Source organism: Gastrolobium bilobum, unplaced genomic scaffold (assembly GCF_033153095.1).
Source record: "Gastrolobium bilobum isolate Gb01-03AN ecotype WA unplaced genomic scaffold, APGP_CSIRO_Gbil_v1 utg25654, whole genome shotgun sequence".
In the NCBI taxonomy this organism is placed as follows: domain Eukaryota; kingdom Viridiplantae; phylum Streptophyta; class Magnoliopsida; order Fabales; family Fabaceae; genus Gastrolobium; species Gastrolobium bilobum.
Genome location: NW_026896382.1, coordinates 75,498 through 92,027, shown reverse-complemented (window position 1 = coordinate 92,027; position 16,530 = coordinate 75,498). Strand labels below are relative to the sequence as shown.

Below are 16,530 nucleotides of genomic sequence, written 5' to 3'. Positions count from 1 at the left end.
ATTGATATTCTCGTTGGATTAATTTGAAATAAACAACAATTATTTTTTTCTTTTTTTCAACCGTTGATTTCAAATTGATCCAATAATAAAAAAAAATAGTAAGAGTGATAATTCTAAAATAGAGATAAATATAACCTTTTCTCAATTTTTTTTCTTCTTTTTTTACAAAATTTTCTTATTCTGCCATTGAAGATAGAAGTGATGATTATTTATGTTTTTTTCTTTCAAAATAACGATTGCAAGATTAAAACTCTTAAAATTTTAGTTTGTTGAATTTGTGAAAAAAAATAGATATTAACTTGCTAGATAAAATTTCAATTTAGATCTACACTTTTATGATTTTTTTAATCAAAATGATTTCATCAAATTCTAAATGTTTTTACGATTTTTTATGAATTTTTTTACATTAAAATTTTATATTTTATAATTTTTTATTCTTTTTTCGATTTTAGTTAAAATTTTAATTTTAACTACGATGGTACACAGGTGATGAAAAAGAAAGAAAGCATGTATATATATATATATATATATATATATATATTGTTAATATTTTTCTTTTACTGATTTATTGTTTTTTTTGTCGCAATTACATTTCTTGTAGCAAATAAAATAAAACCAGTCCATGATTAATTCAACCTTTTGCGAGAAAGGATTTGATTTGGGCCGAAAAAATCGTCCAAAAAGACTTTACCATATTAGTTTTTTTTTTGTACTAGAAGGCCCAACTAAGAACCCTAATTGCCAAAGCCATTAAAACTCAGGAATCGTGCATCCTTCTACGCCTTTCCAATTACTCAAGCGATCTCAACCATCAACGCCGCAATGGTAAGACCAAGCTCCTCTTCCATCACTCAAGTTCAATTTCATGTTTTACAAATTGTTCAACGTGCATTTGATTTTCATTTTGTTGTAGGTGAACGTTCCCAAGACAAAGAAGACTTACTGCAAGAGCAAGGAGTGCAAAAAACACACCCTTCACAAGGTCACCCAATACAAGAAGGGTAAGGATAGCATTGCCGCTCAGGGTAAACGCCGTTATGACAGGAAACAATCTGGTTATGGTGGACAAACTAAACCTGTCTTCCACAAGAAGGTAGGTTTGCACGCACCTTCTATTTGGAGGGTAGGGTGCCCTAATGTGTTGTTCTGCTATTTGTTATAACCTAATTATGTTTTTGACTTTGTCTGTTAATTAGGCAAAAACCACCAAGAAAATTGTCCTGAGGCTGCAGTGCCAGGGTTGCAAACATGTCTCCCAACATGCTATCAAGGTAACCACGTTGTTCGTGTGGTTATGTTGTTTTTGTTTTTCATGTGGGTTATGTGGGTAATGGTTGGTTTATGTTTTTGTTTTGCAGAGGTGCAAGCACTTTGAGATTGGCGGTGACAAGAAGGGAAAAGGAACCTCTCTGTTCTAGGTGTAGAATTAGAATTTGAAGTTTCACTGTTTTTCCTTTTTTTTTTTTTATCCATTTTGCTTGGTTTTTTAAAATTTTCTGAAATACTTTATGTTCGGTACTGTTCTAATATCAATGGAGTTTCTTCCTTTCCTTGAATTGTTGCAATTCATTCAATCCTGTTTGATTACTTTATTGGAACCCTGAGGCATACAACAATGCGTTAGATTTTTATTTTTTTTGGGATGTTACATTACCCCTTTTTGTTATTTGGTACATGAAGAATATGGTAGCTGCATGCATTACTTGTTACACTGGTTCCCGGAAACTTTAATATCTTTCCGTGGTGGTGCGAGTTTCTCTTAGAACGGTTCTATTACTAAAATATTAGGAAAAATTTATCATTGTCAAGTGAACATTTTTTCTTTTGGTGTATAAATTATAACGTGAAGTTGTGAACATTTGTTAAAGTTTGCGATCTGTATCTAATCACTGCGATTCTAGTCACTAGAAGAGGGGGGGGGGGGGGGGTTTAGAAAAGTAGAGCAACACAATTTACACTTTCCTGAGTGATCAATTGTAATACATCGTTAATTTAAAGATAGTTTTCACCCTTACTCCTAGTAGAAGTATAGAGACAAGCGTTTCTAGTGGACCAATTAAGATTTACTGCAATAAATAAGAGGGGAAAGAGAGGCAGTGGGGTCAGTCCAAACTAATGAGAATTTTTCCTTGTTAATGATAATAATACCCGTAGTTTTGTGGATACCCTCCCATGTAAGTATTATTAGGTTGTGTTTGTGTGAATGCCACTTGTCCTTGCGTGCCAGCCCTTGCATATTGCTGCCACATTACCTGTTCCTCCATTAATAACCTCTGTTTCTTCTCCATCTCTGACATTTGAATGTAAGCTGGAGGTGCCACGGCCAATGAAGCTGCAAACGGATCTGTGCTTGCTGAACTTGAACCGCTTCTTGATGTTGGTGGTGCTGGCAATGCTAGCATTGCAGGCCTTCCAGCTGACCCCAGTGCCAGACTGCTAGCACTGCCACTAACCCCATAACTGAGTCCCTGCATAGCTGCATTTGTTTCTGCTTGTTTATACATGCTATTCAGCAACAATGTATCAAAGCCACCACCTAATGATGGCTTCTGGTTAGACAAGTTGCTAGTTGATTGGACCAGTGCTGTTTCCCAATCTGCCCCATCGTCAAAAGCATGCCATGGAAGAGCTTGTGTGGCACTTGTTGCTGGTGCAGCGCCATCAAATAATGCCAAGGCTAGTGTGTCCCCATGTTCTTGATTTGTCACGAAATCATCTTCTAAATTCAACAGATCGCCCTCTGTTTGCACCACTTTTTCTTCTTTCGGCTCTTTTTCCATTATCTCTTCCTTCACTTCTGCTGGTTGTTCTTCATGGAATTCTTCTGGTGGTGGCAGTGCCTTTATTGCATTCATATCCTCTTCTGGTTCAGCTTCTTCTTCTTCATTCTTTTCTTCTTGGGTATTAAGTTTCTTGGTTTGTGCTAAGTGGGACTTCTCTTTGATGTACTGATCCATGATCTCTAGCTTCTTTGTGGTGACCCTCTCAATATCTGGGTACTCAGAAGAGCGGGCAATTCCAATACTTTTGGACCAGCTATAGAACAAGTCTAGCTCATCATACTGCTTTCCAACACGGCAGAAAATGTCATACACCTTAATGCATTCTGGTACTACCATGTCAGTGAAACGATCAATTAAGATGCCCAGTATTTCTGTCATGTCATGATATATTTGAAAACTCTCCTTCACAATGGGGTAGAGAGCCACTGTAACAATTCGATGGGTTCTTGCTCTTCCTGTTAAGGTGAAACAACCATGAGATTGCTTTTTATGCTTGTGCATATAATCATTATATGGAAAGAATGCACGATTACTCATCTTGAACAATGTTACAAGTGGCTGCATTTTTAAAATAACAGTTATTACTAAGAACGTGAATTCAATGCATTGGATATTTCATTATGAACTGAAAAACTTATGAGCTGTTCAATCAAAATGAAAGAAAATAGATGACATTTTGTGTGCAAATATTGTTGCTATGTGCCTTCTATTGCAAGATTCCTTAAATGTGATTTAATAAAATTGGCCATTTTGTGAACCCAACCTGAAGGATTTTGATCTTTTATAACCTTAGCATTTTTTAAGATGCATGTTGGTTCTTAATTCTATCTATTTGCAAAGAAAACAAACAGGGAGGACTCTCCAGCCTTATCAGGCAAATTTGTTTGTTATTAATCATTACAAACCTGTGGGGCGGCAAGCTAAAAAGCGTTCAAGCAGCAACTGCAAATGCTGCATTTTGGAAAATAGTTGCTCAGTCTTAATTTCACGCACTGGTGTGGCTTTCACATTGACTTCTCTATCCTTGTCTCTTTCTCTATGTCTATCTCTTTCTCTTTCCCTTGGTTCCTCCTCATCTTCATCAGAACCAAACCTGCTACGCTTTCCACGCCTGTTTTGCATCCTGTACTCAAGCCTTTCATCTAGATATAATGCATACGTGCGAACAAATGCAGAGAAGTCCCATGAATTAGATTTTGACTGGTCCCTAAAATCAGACATGTTGAGAAGGCGAGTTCCACGCCTGGTTGAGAAGAATATTTCCTGCTCATAAGCATGATCACCATCTGTTAGCAACCTTTGAATCAAAACTAGTGTTTTCAAAGCCACTGTCCAACTGCTAGTCTTGCTTAGACGCCTAGAGAGGGTGTTAACACATGCACTGATGAATGCCCGAGAGTAACATGTTAAGCTGAGAATCTCCCTAACATGTCTCTCTTCTGCAGGGTATTCATCATGCCTTGTTGCCTTCACAATGGCCACATCAAGGTCTGAAAGTGAGTTGCTGCTTCCCACCTTGGCTAGACCTATGCTTGTTTGATCCTTCACTGCCCCAATGGCTTTTCTTAATTTGCTTTGAGACATGGTTTATTCTAGGTTTTAGGACTTGTTTTGATTTGGTCAGGATCTGGTTGTTAAATGCTCTAACTTTGGAGCTCTGAAATTGGTTGAATATGACCTGTAAAAATATGTTGAAGATTGTTACATCCTCCAAATTTATTAAACTACTTGTCATAATTTGCATACAGGACATTTCAGATTATTCGAATTTGAAAACTAAATAAATGTGTAACATTAGCTTCATGTTATATTATATATAATCGGAAAAATAGAGATTCTTCCAAAAGTTAATCCAAAAGTTAATTTTCTTTTCTTATATAAAAACAAAAAAAGATTACTGAACAGAGAAAGGGTATATAAGGGATGATGAAAAAAACCAAGAGGAAAAACGGATTGCTACCTGCTTCAAGAGCACCAGAGGGGCAATAATTAAGAGAAAGAAAGGTGATTATTGTGTCATAAACCTCAACTGATTATGGATATCCTTGCATGTAGAAAAATATGAAACCCAGAAGAGAAAGATTTCTGAAATAAAAGTATTATTATTTTCCTTAATCAGATGTTTAGAGAGAAAAGAAAAAAAGGAATGAAGAAGTACAGAAGGAGTTTCTATCTATCCTCTCTTCCCTCTTCCCTTCCTTCTGTTCCTCTCTGGGTCAAGCATTACTACCAGGAACAAAATTGGCCATCCATTGCCCGTTTTTCTTGCATGAAAATACGGGAACGAAATGAGATGTCATGACATATATGCATTTCCCATAAATGCTTAACTTGTATTTTTTTCATCACCCTCTGACCTTTTCTAGGGTACCATGACCAACTTAAGCTTTCTAATTACAGATGAATGCTAAAATTTTCCACTTTTTATATTTCCCCTTACAATCCAATTATATATCAAATTTATTATGTTAAATATAGATTGATTATTACTATGGTTATTGTACAGGTAATGTTAAGTCTGACTTTTCATGTCTTTGAAGGAGTTTTTGTGCGGATAAATTGAAAATTTATTGGATGACATAAAGTTTAGTTCGTTTAAGTCTATCAAAAACCATAAATGACTAATTTTAGTTAGGTTTAAAATTATTACAATTTTTTTTTTTTTGTAGTATTGGTTGGCTGAATGATTTAAAATATATTCTAAAATTATAATAGAGACAGGTTACATCACCTACCAATTTAATCTTCCGACTTTTACTATAATTTTTGTATCGTAGGGTAATATCTGAATAACTGATTTTTAAGAACACTGAATTTCAAAACTTGAAGAGAGAGAACAGAGAAGAGAAAAAATAGTGAGATCCAGTTTACTTGAAAGCCATTGATTTAATTATCGTGATGTAAAAGTGATAGTAAAAGTAGGGCTTTTTGACAAAAACAATAACATGTCAATTGTCGCTGGAACAATTATTAGATTAAACTAAGGGAAAAATTACTTTTATGCTATATGTGATAACTTTCTCTCCTATATATCCTTCGATAACTATGTCATTTTTTTTTCTTTTTATTTTTCAGATGGTGGAGCCCACAAATTTATCTCTATAACATGAGATAACTTATCTCCTTTTAACATAAGATTCATCAAACTCTTAAACTAATATAATGCGAAAGCCCTGAAGTGGAGTTTATCATGTTCAGATACACATATGATGGATGTGCGTTAAGTGTATTAGAGAGCCACTAGATGAGGCACTGTGTCTATATGCAGAAAGAAAAAAAACGTGAGCAGCTTTAGTCAATGTCATAGAGATGGTACAATTTTTGAAATAATTCTCTTAACTTAATAGTTATATAATAAATATAGTAAATGGTGCATTTTACTCAACTAGTGATGGTGTCCTAGTGGTATTAAGTGACGCTCTTCACTCCAATGTGCTGGGTTTGAATCCTTGTAACTAATTTTGAAAATCCGGTTTAAAGAGAAAATCGGTACCGATTTATCATCGGGGGACTAAGTCAAGTCCAGTCCAGTTTAACACTGGCTTCAGTTGGAACCCAAAAACTATCATCTTTATGTCCCTTAACAAATTTATTGAAGTGAGGTAATAAAGTGCACCTCTTTAAATTGTAATGAGATCAATTTTATTTTTAAATTTTTTTAACTTTTGTCAATGTTAATTCTGGTAAGCGTGGATCAGTTAACGTATTCAAAACTAATTGATACTGCGAGTTGCACTACAACTGACATAACCTTTATAGTTAGCATGTTGAGTCATTTCACTAGTAATCCTAGTAAAGAGCATTTGGATGCAAACGATAAGCTGATGAGATGCCTCAAAGGTACTAAAGATTATGATCTATACTACTCCGATTATCCTTCAACTGTGGATGGATATTCTGATGCTTCGTGGTGCTCAGAAATCAAAAATAGTAAGTCAACCAGTAGATATGCATTCACTTTAGGTGGAGCTACTATCACTTAGAAATTCAAAAGATACACTTGTATTACATTGTCATCTATAGAATCAGAACTTTTTGCTTTAGCCTCAGCCGACGAAAAGGCATAGTGGATTAAGGATTTGATTATGAATATTCCTTTGACTTTGCTAAAGAATAATTTTTTAAGCCTGTTTTTGTGATAATCAAGCAGTTGCCCAAGTTGTTAAAAATACTTTCTTTAATTCAAAGAGAAGACATATGAGACTCAGACAAGCGTTGTTGAATTATACGAGAGAACAAGAAGTTGTCACCTTGATCGATGTGAGATCGAAGGATAACTTGGCCAATGCTTTCACAAAAGGTATGCCTAAAGATTGATTATTCAAAAAAACGTCGAGAATGTGGTTAAAGACTACGTAGGCAAGTCTTAATTAGCATTTACTTACCTTCTAACTATGTTTTTTGAATTATCAAATCTTCCTTTTGTTGGCCAAAATGATAAGCAAGGTCTATATGTTTCACTGATGTTCATGGTTGCTGATTAATTTGAAAATGAGTAAGTTGTCTCATTCCAAACTTGATGAGATAACTTGAACCTAATTCAAAGGTTTTACTTGGAAAACTTGTGTCATTCCAAACTTGATGATACAGTCCAACCAGGTTGGACCATCCTTTTGGTTAAATGATCTCGTTCCAAAGTTGATACTAGATTATTTGAGTTTGAGGAATTAGTAATTGTGACATTCCAAATTAAAACATATAAATTGTTGTTTTCTTAAGAAGCTTGTTGGTCTTATTCTTCATTGAAACTTGATATCACATGATTAGGTCATTGTAAATGACTTGACTATTGGTTTTGTTCTTTGAAACTAGATAATGGTTATTATCTTACAGATAAACTTAAGTTGATGGCTATTTGCAAAATAAACTATTTAGGCTTTATTCATAATTTATGAAACTGTCTTGATGCTTACGAACATCAAATTATGATGCTTTATGACATTAATATATTTTCTTCTTTACCTGATGTTATGATGCTAAGTTCTTTTAGTAGAACTAGACTTTTTGCTAGATTATTCAAATGATTGAATTTTTTATAATATGAAAATCATATTAGATATTCTACAAGGGGTGACAGAGATGGAGGAGAGCTTAATGAGAGGGATCTTGACCAAGATGACCTGTTTGATGATTGAATATATCATTTAAGGAGTGTGGGGACTTGACAATTCATCTACTATTGCCCATCTTGATGGAGTCCATTTATTTGAGACTTACATTTTGCTATCTTTATTTTGCCTTCTTTCTTTCTCATATTTTTATTTGAATGTTGGGATTTGGTGACTTACATTTTTACTTCCAACTAAGCCAAAAATACATCTTTACTTTTAGTTCCTATTTTTACCCATATCAACAACATTTTTCATATCTATTTGAATTCCTTCCATCTTAAAAAGAATGATTATTTGATATTCGATCACAATCCCTGTGGAGACGATACTTTTCTTATCACTGTATTACTTATGCGATCGGTACACTTGCCGGTGAGCATCACGTACTATCCCGGTATTGAAATCAAGCAAAAGAAAGAAGGCATTTTCATCACCCAAGAAGGTTATGCAAGAGAGATATTGAAGAAATTCAAGATAGAGGATTGCAAGCCTATCAACACCCCAATAGAATGTGGAGTTAAGTTGTCCAAGTATGGTGAAGGAGAAGATGTTGATCCTACTTTCTTCAAAATCTTAGTTGGAAGTTTGCGCTACCTGACATGCACCAGACCTGACACCCTATTTGTTGTTGGATTCATTAGTCGCTACATGGAGTCTCCAACTACTACACACTTGAAAGCTGCAAAGAGAATCCTCTGTTACATTAAAGGTACTATCGATCTTGGCTTGTTTTATTCATCTTCTAATGAATATAAACTTGCTGGGTATAGTGATAGTGATTGGGCTGGAGACACATATGATAGAAAGAGCACCACTGGGTTTGTGTTCTTCATGAGAGATACTGTTTTCACATGGATGTCGAAGAAACAACCTATTGTCACTTTATCTACTTGTGAAGCCGAGTATGTCGCAACTACATCATGTGTCTGCCATGCCATTTGGCTAAGGAACTCGCTTAAGGAGTTGAATATGAAACAAGAGGAGCCAACCAATGTTTATGTTGACAACAAATTTGCAATAGCATTAGCAAAGACTCCATTCTTCCATGACAGAAGCAAGCACATTGACACACGCTACCATTATATAAGAGAGTGCATTGCAAGAAAGGAAGTGCATATAAAGTATGTGAAGTCTCAAGAGCAAGCTGCAGATATCTTCACCAAGCCACTGAAGAATGAAGACTTTGTCAAGATAAAAAGATTGCTTGGAGTTACAAAATCAAATTTAAGGGGGGTGTTGAAAAATAAACTTGTTTTGGGTTAATAGTTAGTTGGCCCAAATTCTAGAATAGTCTTTAGTAGTTTTTTTTGTATGGCCCAAATATTCAAGAGGTGTGTCTCTAGATATCTCCATAGAATGGTTGGAACTAGAGACTATAATAAATGTCTAGTATAGGAGTTTGTAGAGAATTCTCTAGAAGGAAATTTGGAGCCCTTAGATGTGAATTGTGATGGGACAATCTTAGCCATTGGTTAAGGGGTGCTACTAGTATAAATATATGGGTTCTCTACCATTTTGTATCAAGCCAAGAAGAAACAAGAGTTTAGTAGTAAAAAGTATTCTCTTCCCCCAAATTTCTCTAAATTTTCCTTTTCTCAAATATCCTCCTTCCAACACATCAGCCATAATGGTGAAAAGAAACCTTAATTGGAGCAACAAAATTAAACAGTACATTTCAAACACTCCCACCAAGAAGTTAATATCTGCGCAGATCGGCTTGCTAAAGCATACTACATATCCTCCAAGAATCGCTTGTACAGATGATAGTGCTCTTAAAAATAATGGATGCGATAGGACTTTCTTGTAATCTATGTAGCACTGATACTGACACAGAACACGTGACTCGATACGACACGACACTCCGATACGTTAATTCTAAAAAATGTTAAATTTCGACACGTTAAGACACGTTTTGATATTAAATAATATATTTAATTTATGTAGTATATATTATCTTTAATATTCAATAATTTAACAAAAAAATGTTTCTAAACTTATAATATTCATAAATTTTGCAAAGAAACATAAGATATTCCAAATATTTATATTAAACTCAATAAAATGGTAATCATAATCTAACGAATCTAACAGTTGGAACTAAAAAGTCAACGCAATTTAACCTTTGAACCGTTTTTTGAATTTCAATAACGCTTGTTGGAGTGTCGGGGAATGTCGGAGTGTCCGAGAGTGTCGGGAAGTGTCGGACATGACACGTCAGGGTCTTTGAAGTATCGATGCCTCATAGCTTGTAATTATGCGTCTAGTAGTCAGAAAGCTCTAGCGGAACGAAGGTTTTTTTTTATCTTTGTTTTGTTTTTGGGTAATACTTTTCTTATGTTACATAAGAAACGTATTATCTCCAACACTCACATTTTTCAAATGGGTGCCACAAGAATTTTTCTCTCTCACCTCCAACTCTTTTCTCTTTCATATTTATTGTTTGAGCAGGAGATAGTACTTTTCTTATGCAACATAAGAAAAGTATTACCCTTTGTTTTTAGTTGTAATCCTCTCTTTATTTTTTTGTTGGGCATTTAGTTCTCCAAGAAAATAAATAAATAAACTTGAACTTCTTGAATTATAAAAAAGTTCAATAATTGTTATTCTCACATTGAATCAGATATGATACCTAATCCCAAGTTAAGTCAAATCAGGATTTTCAAAAAAGTATTTGGTAAGAATTGAATAGAAATTCTCTTTCCACTTACTCAATTTGGAGCTACACACATGTGGTAACAGTTCAGTATTTAAAGTTATCAATATATGTATCAATAATTATAAAGATTAGCGAGACTGCAAGTAAGAGAAGAAATGAGAAATCATTGCAATCTGAAATAAAATAGCAAAAACTACCTGTCTTTCATTGCTTTCATGGTAAAAGAAAAAGCATTTTTTTAACATGATTCATGTTATTTTCCTTCATCAATCATCACACTCAAGCCAAAACTCATAATTGTCTAAAATTTTCTTAGCCATCAAGGAAAAAAATTAGAATTTCAAAGACTAAGAGTCTGTTTGGATCCTATTTTTTTAAGCTAAAAGTTACTTTTAAACTAAAGTTAAAAAAGAGTTTAAAAAAATTAAAATGTATTTGGTGATTATATAAAAAATTTAGCTTAAAAGCTCAAATTCCTTTTTCAGAAAAACTGATAAGAGCTGAAAATAAAATTTCCTCCTAGGAGCTTTTTGCTTTTGACATTTTTTTATTATAAAAAAAAGCTCTTTTTATTATAAGAACTTTAGTAAAAATCTATTTGATCTAACTTCTACTTATAAGGAGAAGAAAAGTTAAAAAAAAATTCAAATATACACTAATAAAAATTCCATTTTAAACTCGAGTTCAAAGACCCATCAATATAAAGAAGATAAAACAATAACTCAACAAGCAAGAACAAAACGAACATACCTTGCAATATTGACACACAAAGCAACAAAAGGAGGATTTGGTTTTTCTCCCTACTTTTAAAAACTTGCAAAGCTATTAAAGATCATCGACGAGAGGTGAGCGTGTGAGCGCGTGAGAAGGAAAAAAGTGCTCTGATAGGGTTTTGTTCGTTTTCTTGAGCCATCGCTGAAAGGGGGAAGGCCCCCGAATACTGAAGAAGATGGATTCAGGGATAGGGATACTAAGAAAGCCAAGGGAGAAGGCATTGTGGATCTGGATATGCAGGACCCGTCTCAGGTAGTGGGCGCTATGGAGGGGGAGGCTGATCTAATGGAGTTGAACTTCAGCGAGAAGGGTTTAATGGGGATGGAGGACGATCAACATAGGGAACCTCGGAAGTTGGTATCCTACAAGGATCGCTTGCTACGGCTCAACAGAGTGTGGGACGGTCAACAAGGAGATGAAGATGAGGACTGGCTAGCCTAGAGCAAACGCGATGAACTAGATGAGGAGGATGCTATTAAGGCCTATGAGCAGTCGCAGGTAGACGATCCTTTGAACCCTTACTACTATTTTGATGTATTGGAAAAGCTGGAGGAGTGCAAGAGGTTGAAAATGCCATTGATCGTGAAATTGATGGGGAAGAAGCTAGGTGCTAGGTTCCTCTGGAACAAATTGCACAAATTGTTGAATCTGGAAGTGGAATACAGAGTGCTAGATTTGGAAAATGACCATTATATGGTCGATTTCGAGAAAGTACAGGATTACCTGTTTATTCAACAACAGGGACCATGGATCATCGCAGATCATTACTTGATTGTGCAGAGGTGGAGGCCGAATTTTGATCCATTTGATGACCGTGTGAGGAAGCTAGTTGTGTGGATAAGAATTCCTGGGGTGCCTCGCAAGTTTTACACTTACAAGGATTTATGGAGGATGGGAAATATGGTGGGGAGGACTTTGAGGATTGATGAGAGCTCCCTTCGGTTTAAGGTCAGGGACAACATGAGGAGATTACGGATCGAGGAAGGTTTGCCCGCATCTGTGTTGAAGTAGACTTGAGCAAGAGTTTGTTATCGAAGTTCAGAATTGGGCAGAGAAATCTCTATATTGGCTATGGGGGTTTGCATCTCATTTGTTTCTTGTGTGGGCAATATGGCCATAGGAAGGATCAATGTACTCTGAACCCGGAGAATCTCAGGAAAACTCAGGACGAGGTTGGTGAGGATTTCATGTGTTCAAGTAATGAGGCTATAAATGAGGGAGAGAATAACAAGTTAGATGTAGAGCGGAGCGAGGAGGAGGATGGCTTTGGGAATTGGATGAATGTTCAGAAGGGATTTCGAAAGAGGAAATCTCCTGTGCAGGCAAAGGTTAGAGATCAAAGATCAGGGAAGGAGAAAGCTGGAGATGATATTGGAGGTCAGGGTAACTTAAGTAAACCTTCTGGATCGAGATTTTCTCTGTTGAAAGATTTAGTTGAGGAAGATAAAAATAAAGGGGAACAGAAACAGAATAATTCAGAAATGCTTGATTCTGGGAATTCTATTGGGATTGTAGTAGGAAAGAAGAATTTAGATGTGAGGATAAGGAGTATAACATAGACAAAAAGAAGGCTGGTCAAGGACAGATGGTGCAAAATCCTGCAAAAAAAGGGAGTCCTGGTTTGAAGATTTATGATGAAAGCAAGAGCAAAACAGTGAAATCTTCTCAGAGAGGAGCCATTCTAATCATGAAGGGGGCAATAATCAAGCATCTAGCAGTTATGGGAAGAATAGAGGGGAGGCTGGTCCTGTTAAGGGAGGTAGCAGAGACTCAGGCCCGAATCTTATCTTTAAAGAGAAACCTCCAGATGATATTGGAGATGAAAGAAGGATAGGTGCAAACAGCAAGGATGGTATGGTGTTGGATGATATCACCAATCTTAGTGGAGCTTTGAAGCCCAATATTCTGGTGTAGTTTGGTGCAGGGGCTGCTTCTGAGGTACTCTTATCTTATACTGTTTTTATGATAGTGTGCTCTTGGAATTGTAGAGGAGCGGGAAAAAAGGGTTTTCTGCTCTTATTAAAGATTTCGTTTATCAAAATAAAATTCAGGTACTAGTTTTGCTAGAAACTAGAGTTAGTGGTAGTAGAGCTGATAGAATTGTTCAAAATTTGGATTTTGATAGCTATTATAGAAGGGAGGCAATTGGTTTCTCGAGAGAAATTTGGATTCTGTGGAATAAAAGTATTACTACTATTTCTATCTTGTTGGATGAGCATCAATTTGTGCACTCAAGACTTTGTTGGGCTGAAAATGGGAAGGTGGAATATTTTACTTTTGTTTATGGCAGTCCTAGAAGATTGGATAGGAGTTCTCTGTGGGATAACCTTAGGGACATTGGGCTGACAATGGATATGGAGTGGGCTGCTATGGGTTACTTTAACAGCCTTTTAGAAGATAGTGAAAAGCAAGGAGGAAGTGCCATCTATTGGGGTAGTGTGCAGGAATTTTCTAACTGTCTTAGGGATTGCAAACTCTCGGACTTAGGATTCTTAGGAGCTAAATTCACCTGGAAAAGAGGCAAGATTCAGGAGAGAATTGATAGATTGGTGGTAAATGAGGCTTGGCAGTTGAATTACCCGAATAGATATATTCACCATTTGAGTTTTAATGGTTCTGATCATAGGCCTTTATTATTTAAGGATGATTCCTGTTCTGTGGGTACTGAAGGCCCATAGCCTTTTCGGTTTCTTGTAGCATGGTTGAGTAATGAAGGCTTTGGGGAGGTGGTTGACTCTTGTTGGGATCAGAATTTGAACTGGGTTAATGCTAAGGACAAGTTCAAAAAGGAGGCATCTATCTGGAATTACACCACATTCAAAGAATTACATAGGAGGAAGCATAAGATTCAGAACAGAATGAGGGGTTTAGAGGCTGAATTGTGTAGACAGCCTAGTGAAGCTTTGGAGAGATTGCATAGGTCTCTTTGGCAGGAGTTGAACACAATATATGTTCAAGAGGAATTGACATGGTTCCAACGTTCTAGATGCAAATGGATGGCTTATGGAGACAGAAATACTAGGTTTTTTCATTCTGCTACTCTTGCTAGAGCCAGGAGAAACAAAATTAAAGCTTTGAAGGATGATGAGGGGGTATGGGAGGAAGATCCTGAGAGACTGAAGAATATGGAAGTTGACTTTTACAGGAATCTTTATTCTGTAGAGGCCCAACCTGTATCTAATTTGAGCATTGAGAACTATTTTCCAGTTATAACAGATCAGAATTGGGAGAAGCTAGGCCTTATCCCTGATATGGTGGAGGTTAGGAATGTTTTCTTTAGTATGAAGCCCTATAAAGCCCCTGGTGTGGATGGACTGCATGCAGTTTTCTTTCAATCTCAGTGGGAAAAAGTGGGTCAATCGGCTATTCAGTTTGTAAGGGAGGTGTTTCAGGATCCTGCCAAGGTTGAGCTAATTAATCAAACACTGATATGTTTGATACCAAAGATTGAAAATCCAGAATCTTTAGGTCAGTTCAGACCGATATCTCTTTGTAATGTTATTTACAAAGTGGTTACTAAAGTGGTGGCAAGCAGGTTGAAGAAGTACATAGGAGAGCTTATAATGCCAAATCAATGCAGCTTTGTGCAAGGAAGGCAAGCTTCAGATAACATTATAATATCTCAAGAGATCTTCCATTCTATGAGGGCCAAGAAGGGTATTAAAGGCTGGATGACAATTAAAGTTGATCTTGAAAAGGCCTATGACAGAGTAAGTTTGGATTTTTTAAAAGAAACCATGAGGATGGCTGGATTTCTTGGGACTCTTATTGATCTCATCATGGCTTGTGTGTCTACATCCACCATGAATGTGCTTTGGAATGGGGCTCAAACTGAAGAGTTCAAGCCAACAAGAGGGATCAGACAAGGTGATCCTCTTTCACCTTATCTTTTTGTGCTCTGTATTGAAAGGTTGGGACATATGATTTCTTCTTTGATGGATCAGAAAAAATGGAAGCCTGTAAAGTTAAGAAGGAGAGGCCCTCCCATATCCCATCTTTTCTTTGCTGATGACTTGCTTCTTTTCATGGAGGCATCTTTAGACCAAGCTGAGTTGGTTTCTACAGCACTCAATATATTTTGCCTTGGTTCTGGTCAGAAAGTGAGCAGGAGCAAGACTCGGGTTTTTTCTCAAAAAATGTGAATCATGTTAGGAGGAAAGAGTTGTGTCAGGTTATGAGTTTTTCTCCCACTGCAGATTTAGGTAAATATTTAGGTATTGCCATCTTGCATAAGAGAGTGAATAAGAATACCTTTAAATTTATCCTAGAAAGGACTAGCAATAAGCTTAGTGCTTGGAAGCAAAATTCCCTATCAATGGCTGGTAGAGTGGTTTTGACAAAATCAGTGTTGGCTTCTTTGCCTACCTATGCTATGCAAACTTCACTTATTCCCCTGGGTACCTGCGATGCTGTTGAACAGTAAATGAGGAGTTTTGTATGGGGATCTAATAGAAAGGCCAAGAAAATTCATGCTTTGCCTTGGAGTGCAATTTGTAGACCCAAAGGTGATGGAGGTTTGGGTATTAGAAATTTGAGGCAAACAAATAACGCTTGTCTGATGAAGGTGGCCCATGGGATGCTTACCAAGAAGGATGCATTATGGGTCAGAGTTTTGAGACAAAAGTATAAGGTGGAAGATAGGCTCATCCCCAATATAGTGAAGAAGGCTGGGGTCTCTAACCTGTGGCAAGGCATTACTCGGGTTTGGCCTCAAGTCATGGATGGGTCTAGGATCATGATAGGTAATGGGAAGGGAAGCTCCTTCTGGACTGATAAGTGGAATCCTATTGGACCTTTGAAGAATCATGCTATTCGGGACATACCTGCAGATTCCTGGGATGCTGATACTGCTCGTATGGTAAGACCAGATGGGGATTGGGATTGGCAATTGCTTGAGGGTCTCATTTCAGCTGAAGCCCTGAATTCTGTGGCAGGTATTTGCCCTCCTCATCCACTGAATAGAGATGACATGGTTATTTGGGATGGATCTCATGATGGGAAATTTTCCGCTAAATCAGCATTTTGTAGCCTGAATAGGGAAAGTTCTGAGCCTAGTCAGATTCGATGGAGTTCAGTCTGGGAATGGGAAGGTCCTCCCAGGATTAAAACTTTCCTTTGGCTTGCCCTTGGGGAGAACCTTCTAACAAACCAGAAAAGAGTGCAAAGGCATATAGCAACTTCTGATTTATGCCCCAGGTGCTGTATT

General features: G+C 36.5%; 3 protein-coding genes across 3 annotated transcripts; 2 read left to right on the top strand and 1 right to left on the bottom strand.

The window, feature by feature from the left end:
- The first annotated feature begins 728 nt into the window (after positions 1 to 728).
- On the top strand, positions 729 to 1,556 carry LOC133299487 (large ribosomal subunit protein eL42). Its single transcript, XM_061498951.1, has 4 exons — positions 729 to 825; positions 914 to 1,093; positions 1,197 to 1,271; positions 1,359 to 1,556. Exons 1-4 carry the CDS (start codon positions 823 to 825, stop codon positions 1,416 to 1,418), a joined length of 318 nt encoding a protein of 105 aa, XP_061354935.1. The 5' UTR covers positions 729 to 822; the 3' UTR covers positions 1,419 to 1,556.
- A 576-nt stretch (positions 1,557 to 2,132) lies between these two features.
- Positions 2,133 to 4,367, bottom strand: LOC133299478 (putative clathrin assembly protein At1g03050). Its single transcript, XM_061498941.1, has 2 exons — positions 3,689 to 4,367; positions 2,133 to 3,238 (listed from the first exon to the last, which is right to left on the bottom strand). The coding sequence occupies exons 1-2, from the start codon at positions 4,365 to 4,367 to the stop codon at positions 2,133 to 2,135; spliced, it is 1,785 nt and encodes a 594-aa protein (XP_061354925.1).
- A 7,221-nt stretch (positions 4,368 to 11,588) lies between these two features.
- Positions 11,589 to 15,747, top strand: LOC133299477 (uncharacterized). The gene is made up of 7 exons (XM_061498940.1): positions 11,589 to 11,717; positions 11,823 to 12,331; positions 12,445 to 12,859; positions 12,966 to 13,232; positions 13,376 to 13,876; positions 14,003 to 15,416; positions 15,521 to 15,747. The coding sequence occupies exons 1-7, from the start codon at positions 11,589 to 11,591 to the stop codon at positions 15,745 to 15,747; spliced, it is 3,462 nt and encodes a 1,153-aa protein (XP_061354924.1).
- The last annotated feature ends 783 nt before the right edge of the window (positions 15,748 to 16,530 follow it).